The 13,368-nt window shown below is 36.7% G+C and overlaps 1 protein-coding gene across 6 annotated transcripts in view; it reads left to right on the top strand.

Annotated features, from left to right (window-relative positions):
• The window catches only part of RAB3IP (RAB3A interacting protein), a 29,508-nt gene extending 16,362 nt beyond the window's left edge, over positions 1-13,146 (top strand). For 4 of the 6 annotated variants that reach the window (XM_084290632.1, XM_084290629.1, XM_084290630.1 and 1 more), the window contains 7 exons: positions 330-407; positions 776-979; positions 3,710-3,838; positions 6,113-6,225; positions 9,614-9,713; positions 9,805-9,874; positions 12,789-13,146. In XM_084290632.1, coding sequence (XP_084146758.1) covers positions 330-407; positions 776-979; positions 3,710-3,838; positions 6,113-6,225; positions 9,614-9,713; positions 9,805-9,874; positions 12,789-12,871 — 777 coding nt within the window. In that variant the 3' untranslated portion in view covers positions 12,872-13,146. Of the gene's footprint in view, positions 1-329; positions 408-775; positions 980-3,709; positions 3,839-6,112; positions 6,397-9,613; positions 9,714-9,804; positions 9,875-12,788 lie in introns of those variants that run through there. The other 2 variants (XR_014618635.1, XR_014618636.1) reach the window with 2 other exon arrangements.
• The last annotated feature ends 222 nt before the right edge of the window (positions 13,147-13,368 follow it).

Genomic DNA, 13,368 nt, shown 5'->3' with positions numbered 1-13,368 from the left:
TCCTGAAATGTGACCAGAGCCTGGTATTCATGACAGGTATTGTTTCTGCTGGATGGGGGTGGTGGTGGTGGTGGCTGTGGCTGGGTGGAATTGCTGAGTACCTCTCTCTGGGCTCAAGATCAAGGAGAAGGAACTTGCTGGTGCAGTGATGAATCCAGATGATAGATTTTTGGTATGTAACTATTTAACTTCAGCAGACTGTTGCACAGCTTACAAGTTTTACAAGTAATCTTTGTGAAGAACAAGTATGATACAACTCTGTAGGGTTTTTTTAAACTTGATGTTGGAAATTTATTGAAGCATTCACATTAGCTAAACTTTTTTTACAGGAAGCACATAAAATGGTTAAAGAAGCTAATGTCAAACAAGCTGCAGCAGAAAAACAGTTAAAAGAAGCACAGGGAAAAGTGAGTTTTTTCCAACTTGCTTGCTTTGTCTTTTCGCATAGTTTTAAAACTATAGTGTAAATGATAAAAAAAAAAAAAAAAAGATGTGCATGCATTATTAAAATATATACTGAGTTGTTCTGTGTTGTCTTGACCTGTTCTTAGCTAACACTGATAGATGTAGAATGTTAGAACCTTATCAGATAGCTAGCAAGGTGTGCAAGAAGCCAGTCTTATTAAAATACGCAGTTGCACAGGGATCTGTGTGTTAGTACTGCTGGAAAATTAAATTTTGATTTGAACAGAGGTAATTGGAAATTGTTAAATGATTTAACACGTTTGTAGGCTAATATGATATTTTTGTTTTACTTTCCATTTTTATTTTCAAGATTGATGTCCTTCAGGCTGAAGTAGCAGCATTGAAAACGCTAGTACTGTCTACTTCACCGACATCTCCAACTAAGGAGCTTCAGTCTGGTGTCAAAACTCCTTTTAAGAAAGGGCATGCAAGAAACAAGAGTACAAGTAGTGCTATGGGTGGCAGTCATCAGGACCTTACCATGATGCAGCCAATTGTAAAAGACTGCAAAGAGGTAAGGATTGTCCTCTTTTTGCTAACAAGCAAGTTTTGTTTTTTCTCAGTTTTTTCTCTAGTATATACTAAATCTTGCAATACTGTTTATTGAAGAGATATTTTTGTTAATGAAAGACTTTTTTTTATACACATCAGTAGGTGTTATATAACAACAGTATGACTGGACGGCAAGCTCTAGTTGCTTTTTTTTTTTTTTTTTTTTTTTTAAGTTCATTAGCTTTCATAAACTTTTCATAGAAAACTGTTGCAACAGGAGTCATCGTTTTGTAGATCAATAATGGGTGAAAAGGAGTTGTGGGGAGGGAGCAGGATCAATGATAATTTATTAGAGAAGAAGAGAAGAGTTACCACTGGAGTCCCAGAGGGCCTATGTTTTATCTGCTCATGCTGTTGAGAATGGGGAGATACTGAGGGAGTAGCTTGGTTCTCAAGTCCTCAGAATGTAGTACTTGAAAGTGTCCAAAGAGTCGTGAGAAGGGTCTGTCTCACGATAGTGAATGGGTAGTGGAACAGCAGATGAACTTCAAAATCAATAAATCAAAAGTAATATATCTAGGAGGAAAAAAAAAAAAAGGCAGTTATAGCAGACATGCAGTTGTGGGCTTGGAATTAACTACGTGATGCAGGAAAAAAAAATTAAGTGTACTTGTAGATAATTCTCTGAAGGTACCATGTCAGTGTTCAGTGATGGTCAAAGACCCACAGAGGCTTAGGATTTGTTAGGAAAGGAACAAATGGCAAAACAAAAAGTGTTACATCGATGTATAAACAGGGAGGTAAATATATGTGTCCGTTTCTGCACACAGCTATGACACCTCCATCTCAGAAAGGACAGAATGAAAATACAAAGAAGTGTGGCGTGATCAAAGCAATAGAAGCCTTTCTGTCTGTGTAGGGAGACTAGGGCTCATTGACACACAGAGCAACAATCTATACAGTCACAAGTGATGGGGAATATGAATGGTGGACAACTATTAATGATTCCCCCTAATGAGAAAGCTCTGGAAACTAAGCTCTGGGTGCCAGCATCCCAGACAACTACTCTCTAGCATTTGGGAATAACCTCAAGGATATGTAGATGTGTCTACTGCTTTTGCTACTGAACCTGTTTTAGGCAAGCTCAATAGCTGCTTGGATCTTAGGTAAGCAAGTAACATCAACTTAGTGTAAATGCTAAATGCGTCAGGTTTATTTTTTTAATTTTTCAAAGAACTGAAATGTTTCTTTAATGTATTTTACTGTAAAAATAAAACATTACAATTTTACAAATTGTAGTTACAATTGGCTATTTGATTGCAGGTAATCAAAATTTCAATTTAGGGAAAGTACAAGTAGAGGTAGGGAGCAGATATACACGTAGCAGTGCAGATTGGAAGGGAAGAGCATGAAGCTATTATATTCACTGAGCATTTTTTTCAAGGCAGCTTATTTATAAATTGTAGGTTTGGGTGAATTGAGTTAGATACAGAAAATAACCAATAGTTGCTAACAAATGCATTATAACTTCTTGATTTCTACTGTGCACTTCTAAAATAGCATTTTTCTGCTGATATCCCTGATTGTACTCGTTTTAAAACCAAACCTAATGTGGGTTTTAAGGTACGGGAAATGCTTCTTTAGGGAGCAAGTTACACCTATTGAGTTTCACTCGTGGTGGCCTAGCAACCAGAACGTTTATGGACAAGCTTAATTAAGATGGTCGGTCCTGATTGTACCTGAGTGCAAGGCAGGTACTCTAATGGAAAACAAATCTGCAGTCTAACTTTTGTAGATTTTTTTCAAGGAAAAAAAAAAAAAAGAATACTTCCAGAAACACATGTAAAGGAACGGTAAAGTGCTGGGAGTTCAGAAAAAGAGTGATGCATGATAAAGAATTAAAGACTGAAGGAGGTTGGTTCTGATCTTCTAAAATGAATTAAAAATCAAAATTGATTTTTAGCATCCATTATTTTCCCTTTTTCACTATCTCATCTACATTATTCGTTTTTAGTACTATAAGACTTTAAAATCACATTTGTTTTTTTAGATGCATTTTATAAAAGCAGTATTAATATTTGCTGGTAGTGTCTAGGGTTTTCTTTAAAATACATTCTCAGAATACTGCTTTTCATCCTCACTCCTTTTTGCACCCTGTTCCCTGTTTCTCTCACTGTGGAGTGGAGTGGCAAAGAAGCTTACAGAGGCAACAGCATTGGGATCTGCTTCTCATTTTTCTACTTTTCTAATCTTTTTGTTTGTCTTCTGTGCTTTGACTGCAGTCAGTTTTTTTTTTTTTTTTTTTTTTCTCATTCTGCATGACTGCCTGCCATTTCTAGGGGCACTTTTTTTACAAGACTATTTCTTCACTTTGTTGCATCTCATCTTTGGGTTTTATTCCCCTGACCTTCCTGACCTATCTTTGGCCTGCAGTTTATATCTCTCCATATACCTTTAGGTTTTGGTTTTGGTAAGCCTGTTATCCTACAAAAAAGGGATTTGACAACCAGTTGGAGGGAAAAGGCACTGAAGTCTCTGTCAACAGAATCTCAAAGCCAGTCTGGGCATGTCAAGTTGGTGTCACGTAACTTAGGAAAGTGAATTTAAGGAGATGTAGCTGGGGCACAGTAATATTCTCTCAGTGTGATAAGAGACACAGTCTTCAGGGTCATTATTTACCTCTGGATATTTGTAAATGATCAATTCTGGTGTGATAATTACAGTACTTGATTTGGGAATCTTTGTGTTTTAGGCTGACCTGTCTTTGTACAATGAATTCAGATCTTGGAAGGACGAACCTACTATGGACAGAACATGTCCTTTCTTGGACAAAATCTATCGGGAAGATATTTTTCCATGTTTAACCTTCTCAAAAAGTGAGGTAAACAGTTTACATGTTGCCACTGACCCTTTTCCTTTAAATATGTTCCACGAAGCTAGCTGACTATTAAAATCTCTTCATATAAAGCTTTACCATTTGTGTTCCATTAGAGTGTGACAGTTTTTAGTGCAGTACCGAAGATTATTCTGGAGTATTGAAATAAATCACATTTTCTTCAGCATTTGCTATTCCAGGTGTGGCTGCCTTAGGTGGAGATTACCTACACCTTTAGATGTTCATGCTGTCTGGCAGAATCAGTGTTTGTAGGAATGGATGGTGGGTTTTCCCCCAGTGTGTCAGAGGTATTGTTTAGGAGAAACAGTGTCCTGTCGCTGCCCCGTGTTGATAGAGGGGGCACTAGAGCCCAACATAGTTAATTTTGTGGCCCTATTTTCTCTCCCATCAGTCAGAGCAGGTGGAAAGCCAAGTCTGGGTATCTTCTTGAAGAGAGGTTTGAATTTCAAGAATTAGACTTTGGGATTTGAAGTGATTCAGCAGGGACGCTTTGGGAATATGGTTTCAGATTAAACAAATGATTTGACTGTGATTTTTCCCATTCCCTGCTTTTCCCAACACAGAGGAAGGAATGGTGTTTTACTCATCCTGGGATTACTGGGGAACTGGTTCCAGCTGCAACTGCTGTACTTATTCTTTGTTGTGAAGCAGCATTTATGGGCTGTAGTTGTAATATCAGTCTCCAGAGGAAAGGAACTTTATTTGTAGATCTTTCATAAAGTAACAACAAATTTTAAAGCCCTCCAACTTGATTTTTTTAAATAAGATTAAAAGTCTCTGATGGAAAAGGCTGCATTTTTTTTTCAGGATAGTTGTCTGTTTTTATGTGGTGTGTGTACTTTACCCATGCTTTTCATCTGCTGTTACTTTCTGGCCAGAAGCGTGCATGGTCTTCTAGTGAATTGTATACCAGTTCATTATGGTTGGTCTTGAGCATCATATGAAACTCTCCCACTAAAAAGTTTACCTAGTTACTATGGGAATTAAATTACTTCTGCACTATGTGTAAGTAGGCCACCCTGCTGTCTTTCCCAGCAACTTCTTTTTTTTTTTTTTTTTTTTCCACCTCGGTAGTGATACAGTCACTGTAGAATCGTGTTTCCTCTTAAGGAAAGAATGAGGCTTCTAGCACTGGTCAGCTATATCAGTCATTGTTTCCAGATGCTGTGCATAGTGACAAACTTCTGTTTTCCTTTGAATAACAGTAAACTACTGTGCAGTTAATAAATTACACATGTATTATGGTTTTGAATAATTGGGAATGCAGTTTTCTGAATAGTCGAAGTATTGCATTATCTCTTTGTAGACTCTTGTGTAGAAGTGTAATCTTGTTTTGCACTTGGTAGATGGTATTGGGAGAGTATTTGGTATGAATTTCTTTCATAGCATTCTATTTTAAAAATATTTAAAGTACAATTGAAAAATATTTCTATTAGTAGCAAGGAATGTGGGCACAAAATCATGTTTAACTGCTAACATAAATAGTGCGGTCTTTTAAATCAAGGTTGTTGTGAAGCAGCATTTAGGTATTACTTGTGCATACTTAAACAGTAGTCTTGGGCAAGTGTTGAGTCCAGTCAAGCAAAATGAGCATATTTCTAGTGTGTAACAGTTGTGTGATTATAAATAATAAACAAAGTTCAGTTTTTTTATGTTAATGAAGGTGATGTTTTAACTACGCTAGCATTCCAAAGTCACAGTAACCTATTGGCTCTTCCATATGTTGTTCAGTCTCATTTGAACACCATTGTAAAACTATCTCTGGCTGAAAAGTGGACTAATATTTACTTTTTTTTTGGCCAAGTATAGAAGTCATACTGCATCATTTTTTTTACATAGAACATAATAAAATTAGAGCAATTTTTAAAGCAAGCAAAGTTTGTGCCGTATCCACTATCTGACAGAAACACTGCTTGTGCAATTGTACGTGCTATTTGGGCTTATGAGGAATGACTGAATGTACAGTTAGCATAGTAGTCAAGCATAACATTCCGTGCTGTAAAAGCAGTTATCTTGCCTCAGGGAGGGCAGGGTTATTTAGAGGACAGAATTTAAACTCGAGCCTGGGAATGGGACCTCTTGTGTATGGCATAGGCAAAATCTCATTTGTAATTGAATTTCTGTTTCAGTTGACTTTTTCAGTTGTTTGAGTTGACTTTTTCAGTTTTCCTAACTTTACAGAGGCAGAAATGTGTCACTGCTTTGAGGCAACGGTTAACACTGAGCTGTTTTTAACTGCTTTCTTAATTTCTCTTGCAGTTGGCCTCAGCTGTTCTGGAAGCTGTGGAAAACAATACTCTGAGCATTGAACCTGTTGGCTTGCAACCTGTTCGATTTGTGAAAGCTTCTGCAGTTGAATGTGGGGGACCAAAGTATGTTAAGCTAACAGACAGAGGGGGAATCTGCACTCATTTGAGATAACTCTTGGATTGAGAGAACTGCTATCAACTGATCACCTCATTGACATTTGTTTATCTTAAACTTGTAAATATTTCTTAAAATCTCAGATTTCAAGATTGCTGTTTCAAAATTTCCTGGTGAAAGTAAGCAACTAAACTTAAATGGTAAAGGTTTCTCCTAGATTAGCATTTTAAGATATTTTTCTGTTTGGGAGAGCTGCTTGTAGTCAGTGCATCCTAGGTAAAGTAACATTTACTTCTGTGGAGAAAGACCAGCCTGATACTTAAAAATGAAGTCTTTTCAACTAAGGCTATCACCTGAAAAAATCATGAAAAAATAGGTATAGAATTATTACATGCTGAATGTCAGACATATAAGAAATGTACAACATATGTAGCATAGTGGCAAAGTCAGCTGAGAGACACGAGAGGAGATTTGTAAAGTAAACTGTCTGAATATGAGCAGGAGGAATGTAATGAAGAGGGAATGAAAGTAAGGATGAGTTTATACCTAAAGTTAGAAGTGTGGATGAATGACCAGATGGTTCATTAGAAAGTCTGGAATGGTCCTAGAGGAATCTGAAGCAAGACTTGATGTCAGGTACTGATACAGACATTAAGGTTAGGTAGGAGGGACTTGCCTGAGGCACTGGGGCTTTGATGAACGTAGAGAGGAAGGGAAGAGATTTCTGTTGTGCTTTAGTGCATGTAAGGGTTAAGCAAACAAAACCACTGTGAATACAGAACCTTCCAAATTTTGAGAAAGTCTTCATTTCTCTGCTGGAGATCTTTGGGACAAGTTAACGTTTCTCTGTAATACTTATTTTGGTAGACTCAGGTTTCTGGTAGGAGATTTGCATCAAAATGTTTTCATCTAGCTTAAGATTTTTCTTTCTTTCTCATTGCTACTGTTTTTTAATTCTCACTTTTCCTCATTATTTCTGTGTGGAAGAGAAAATACACTTCAAAGGCAGTTTTAATTTCTCCTTCTAAAGAATCTGTATAAAATGAATATTATGTTTTATGACTTAAGCTAGTAAGGATCAAAGACTACAAAATTCAGGCATTCAGATATTCTTACTACTGTCACCAGAAAATGTGTTCTTTGAGCTGTAACAATCCTCAGTCAGAAGGCCTAACCACAAGCGATGGAGCTGCCCAAGGGGTGGTGGTTTCAAGTCCAAGAGGCACCACTGTGAGCTGCAACAGAGAATGAGGACAGCAAGAAGCTACTGAAACAAGTTGTGTGTCATTAAAGAGCAATTGGCAAGCTAGTCTAAAATGGTTGTGGTTCAAGCAACTTTCCTGCATCTTGATAAAGGACTCAAAGAGGGCACTTGTTTGCATCAGTCAAAAGTTTAGTGAGAGTTTTAACCTTCTTTTCTCCAATGTGATCCAGACTAATTGGCTGGGCATAGATTAGTATTTTGAAAGGTCCATGTGCAAACTGTACATTAGTTACTTTAGATGTATGAAGTCTATTTTTTCTCTCTTTTCCCACTGTCACATAGTGACAAACACTTCTATGTTACTGCTTGTAGTTAAGCAAGAGGTGAGGAATGTGCAGTATTTAAGCTTAATTTCGCAGCAAATGTGCTTTGTCTTAAATATTACTGGCACCGAATGGGAAACAGCTGTTTTGGTTTTTACTTAATCAGGGTAGTAGCAGTTCTGCATTTTCATGTTTTCTATTTTAAATGGTGAAAATCACTATTTTTATTGAAACCACGTTCTTTAATAGGTAGCGTAATGTAGACAAGCAGTGTAAATAAATAGTAATGGCAATTAGAATAATGCTCCTAAAGGAATTCTTTTTATTGTACAATCGCCTGGAGGATAGAGGGAACAGATGCATAAAATAGCAGGTAATAAATTGCTCAACAGCAAAACAAGGAGTGGAGGCCAGGGAGCTGTGATAATAGCGAAGAAAGGTTCTCGACATACAAAAGTTATTGAGTAGTGCCTGTGCTGGTGTGTAGGAAGTATTGCCTTAACAAAAGGCAGCTGGGTTTCCCCACAGGATCCGAGTAATTGTCCCCACGGGGAACAAAGCAGTAAGCTGTACAGAGCAGAACTCAGCCATTAGTAGTAGCTGTCATGCCAGCGTTTAACCTGGTGTGATGGAAGATAACGTATAGGAGGTGGTTCTGTTGCCAGAAGGGAAAAAAGGGCTCTGTTTTCTTAGCATTAAAAATCTGTTTGTCTGCTCACAAAGGCTTGGCTGTAATTGTGATCAGCTTGCTTCAGCCACTGTAGTATTTCTTGGATCAATGGACTTCTGTCAGGCCTCATAAATTACTGTGGAAAATCACATACAGTCTTCAATATTCTCCTGTCTTGCATGATTTTGTGGGCCAGCTGCAGACTATCTAAAAGGGCCTCTGGGCCACTGTTTAGAACTGTAGAAGCTTAATAATTTTTGTTTCACTTTTGAAAGGCTGCTGCTTCGTATGCTCCCTAATTTCATGAGATAGAAATGGAAGGGAGAAGAGCCAGCAGCTTTCAAAATCAATGAAACAGCGGATACCATGACAACCCAGTTCATCTGAGATACCGCAATATAGAAATTCCAAGTAAATCACATTCCTGGGGTATTTACATAGTATTACTAGCAGTTTCTTCAAGAGATGTAAAACTTTAGGAAAAAAAGAATGCTAGAAGAATTATTTTGAATTCTTTGCCTTTTTGTGAATTCTGTTTGGAAAACTACTGGTGACTACTGACCTTTCCTTCTTCCTGTACATAATACAGGAACAGGACCAGAAAAAGTACATTTATTTTACCATCTCTATTTATAATGGTAATGGAAAGAATTAAGCAACCTGTTTTCCTGTGCCTCAAACTTTTATACACTGGAAGTAAAAAAACGTGATTTCAGTTTGGGCATAAATGCGAAGCTTATCTTAGAATGCATCTGACAGAGGCTTCAGAGTTATTCTGTAGGCCTGAATTTTTTTCTGACATGCAACATCAACTAGAAATCTATTAAAAAAAAAAATCTGTTTAATTGTTGGAATCGATAATTTAAACCAAGTTTATTTCACACATAAGGAGTTAAGGAGTTCCCATTGTTCATGTTTGACAGTCTGGAACTAGTGAATGTGGAAGTACCTGACCAAAGCTGACAAAAGATTTAAAAATCAGCAATATATCACGATGCACTGGTGTTGAAACAAAATTAGTCCTTGTCGAGCTAAAATAGTTGACAACATCATTTTAAAGTTACAATTATTACATTAAGGCAGAGACTTGAGTATCTGAGCTAATACAAAGTAATTACATTAACACTTTAATTACATGTGGGTGTTAGACATTAATGTCAGATTTGTTTATTAAATTAAGTGAATGTTATATTTTGTAGGAAATGTGCTCTCAGTGGACAAAGCAAGTCATGCAAGCATAGAATCAAATTAGGAGATTCAAGCAGCTACTACTACATTTCTCCTTTTTGTCGTTACAGGGTAAGAAATTTAGCATGATTTAATTTTGAGCAGTATTTTTTCTGTAACATTATACGAAATATTAACCACTATTTTTATTATATTGTCTCAGATCACTTCTGTGTGCAACTTCTTTACATATATCCGATATATACAGCAAGGACTGTTGAAACAGCAAGATGGTGAGTAGCAAGTTGTGTTTTGCTTGTATAAACATAAAATTTAGATAGTGCATGAGCCTAAAACTTGCTATTGATTTTAATTATGAGAACTTGGTGATACCTACCCTCCCATGAAATTATAAAGAAAAAACAGTGCTTTTTAGTCCATTTAAAAAAATACATTATTAAGGAAGAAATTTCATTAAGAATTCTGTGACAAGGGGAATTAAGTGATGATTTTTCTATGCTGTATTCAAAAATGAAGGCTCTTTCACGAAGTGTGGAAACATGGCCTTTTCTCACTGTACATTGTTTTATTCTTCCAGTTACATGTTACATTGTTTTCAAGCTTGAACAAGAACAAAACAAAGTCTGCTTTTTTTGTTCCAACATATGAAATAACTTGTGCAATTTCACTCAAAAAAAAAAAAAAAGTGTTGCATTGGTTAGAGAGACCAGAAAATCTTCAGTTGGTTTGATCTGGATTCTTTGTTCACTTAGTGAATTGGCACATCTTACATCTTTTCTCATTTTGTACACTGAGGACTGACAAGGATGACAATTTTTTTTTTTGGTTAATTTTTTTAAAGAAACAACAAGAAAAAGCAGGAAATTAGGCTGTAATTGTTTATCTGAATGCAGCTGAAAACTAGGTGGTTGGTCTTTGATGTGGCATTGCAAGGTCTCTTGATTAAGACTCTGTTCATAAATGTAGCTGCTGATGTAAGGCTTCATTTCTCACTGCACCTCTCTCATCCACAACCCAAAAAGGAAATGTGTTTTTACTGCTGTTGCTTCAGGCTGTTTATTTTTCCCCACCAGAGTTACCTGGCTGCTTTGTTCCTGCCAAGATAGCTTATCCAACAGCTGCCTATTGAAACTCTTATCTGGGCAGTGAATCGGAAATTTGCTTAACTGGGCTATTTGGTTTCAGTATGTCCGTATAAATGTAGATGGCTAAGAACGTGTATATGCTGTATGGCTGGATTTTAGAAACACTCTGTGTATTTTGATCTATACTCATCTCTTCTGATATACCCCACTTTGAAGAGCTCAGGACTTTAGTTAAACCAAAATCCCATATCTAACCTGAAGTATTCCTGAGATGCCAGACTGTTCGTTACCCAAGCAGTGCTATTTACTTTCGTTTCTAAAGGGATTTATTTTAATGGAACTGACCAAAAAAGCTACATAATCTGTATACTAAATTATTTTTAACAAAAGTTTCAGACAGTGGTAATTGTTACTATATTACTGTCATTGGAGAAGGCCTTGAAAATGCATTATTTTAAGCTGTAATCTGGTTTATATTGAAAGGCTTTTACTTTCCACAAAAGGACTGTGGCTGTTTAACAGCCAATGGGCAGTGCAACTCCACTGTGCTGTTCTTTCGCTCTCTCCTCCTCCTCAGATGAACAGGGAGAGGAAATATGATGGGAAAAAAAAGCAAAAGATGCAGGTTGAGCAGTTTAATTAAAGGAAAAGGGAAGAGGGAAAAAAAAAAAAAAAGAAGCAAAGAGTGTGGAGAAGAAAAAGGAGAAAACTGTTATTCTGCACTTCCCATCAGGAAGTGATGTTCAGCCACCAGAAGCAGGGCCTCAATACACTCAGTGGCTGTGCGGGCAGACAAATGCTTCTGTAGCAAAAGTGCCTCGTCTCCACCCCCCTCTTTTCCTTGCTCTTCCCCAGCTGTATCGCTGGCCGTGACACCACACGGTATGGGACATCCCTTGGGTCACTTTAGGTCAGCTGATGTCCCTCACTCAGCCTGCTGGCCTTGGGGCTGTGCTGGGGAGATGCTGTGCCAGCATGGCTCATCAGTAGGTAAAAGACCTGGGTGATATCAACGCTGTTCAGCGGCAAGCACAGAGCACAGCACTGTATGGGCTGCTGGGGGAAAGTTAGCTCCTTCCCAGTCAGACCCAGTACAAAGGCATATATAACTTCAACTAATTATTGTTTACCTCACTATTAATGAAATGAAGAAATTGACTTAGTGTTTTATCCATCAAAATGTTTTCACCATCATCGGAATTACTTATTTTTCACAAGTAACAAAAAATTGGGCTTAGTTTTTCAGATCAGTTGTCATCTTTACCATTAAAAAAATCTCGCATTTGTATCTTTATGTAAATACTCCAACAACATCTCTAGAAGAATGTGGGCACTCCTAATTGTCCTCATTGTTCATATTTCTTCTGCTAAACCATATAATTTTTTGAGACGGAGTTCACTTCTGCAAAAATGCTTTTTGAAATATGGTACAGGAGACCTTGACCTCAGGTTAATAACCTTTGTATTCAGTCTACATCATAATCTTGACTGCATGGAAATAATTTTTGTCTGGAATAATTATATACTCAATTATTTTGATTTGTGTTGCAGTGATGTTTAGCAGTATAAGGCATGCACCAGGCTCATCATGTTTGGCAAAATACAGATGAAATTAAAAAAAGTCTTTCCTCCCTAATTCATTGCTGCTTTAAGATTTCTGATAGGGAAAAACAAAAGAAGGAGGAAGAAGGATCGAATGGAAAAATTACAACAAAATTATAGGTTTTGTGATGAAACAATTTTTACTTAGTCAACAAGTTCTACTTCTTTCGTTTTGCAGTCTTTTAATTATACAGAAAAATGAATCAATGGAAAGGACAATTATATTGAGAAACTGCAATTAATTAAAGCTGAAAAGAAGTACTGATGTAGTTTTGTTCCCCAATTAAAAAAAATAAATTGAAATTTAGTCTTTCAATTGGACTATCTCTTAGAATTTTCTTTTTTTTTTTTTTTTCAAAAACAATCACAAATAGCGCTCACATTTTAATTCCGGTTTCACTAGATGTTTGTTACTTCTAAAGTTTCCTTAAACCGAGGCAATGTGTATACTTCAGTTAAAATATTAACTCGTGTTTAATGACATTTTTATCTGTTTCAGTGGATCAGATGTTCTGGGAAGTTATGCAGCTGAGAAGAGAGATGTCACTAGCAAAACTTGGCTACTACAAGGAAGAACTCTAAATCTTTTTACTCTTGCGCGTGCATGAACTTCATTTAATATACATAACTCTAAAATTTCGGAATCTTTTTTTTGTCACTTGATATTTATTTCCACAAAGTGGGTCCAAGATCTTTCTCCTTTTGCAGATTGCACTAAGAAGTACTGTGATTGTTTTAAACTGACCTATGCTGTATATGCGTACATAATAATATCTAGTTGAACAAATGTGGTAAGCACTTGCAGGTGTATTAGTGATTGTAATTTACATTAAAAAACAAAACTTCTGATTAAATAAATGTTAGTCTGAAGCAGAATCGGTTGTCTGTTCTTTGTGATGCAGAATGTTGTGAACCTCCCTGGAAAGCTAAGTAATTCCAAACTGTGACACTGAGGTGATTTTATGATGAAGGCGTGAATGTCCGGTATTTTCCTCAATGTAGTGTTTAGATGCATGTATGTATCTTCTATATGTATGTATGACAATACAGTTAACAGATGATTAGGAGAACTTGGTATT

The sequence above is a fragment of the Netta rufina genome, assembly GCF_964035555.1.
Source record: "Netta rufina genome assembly, chromosome: 1".
Classification (NCBI taxonomy): domain Eukaryota; kingdom Metazoa; phylum Chordata; class Aves; order Anseriformes; family Anatidae; genus Netta; species Netta rufina.
Note: the sequence above shows the minus strand (reverse complement) of the source record. Positions and strands in the feature narration are given on the sequence as shown.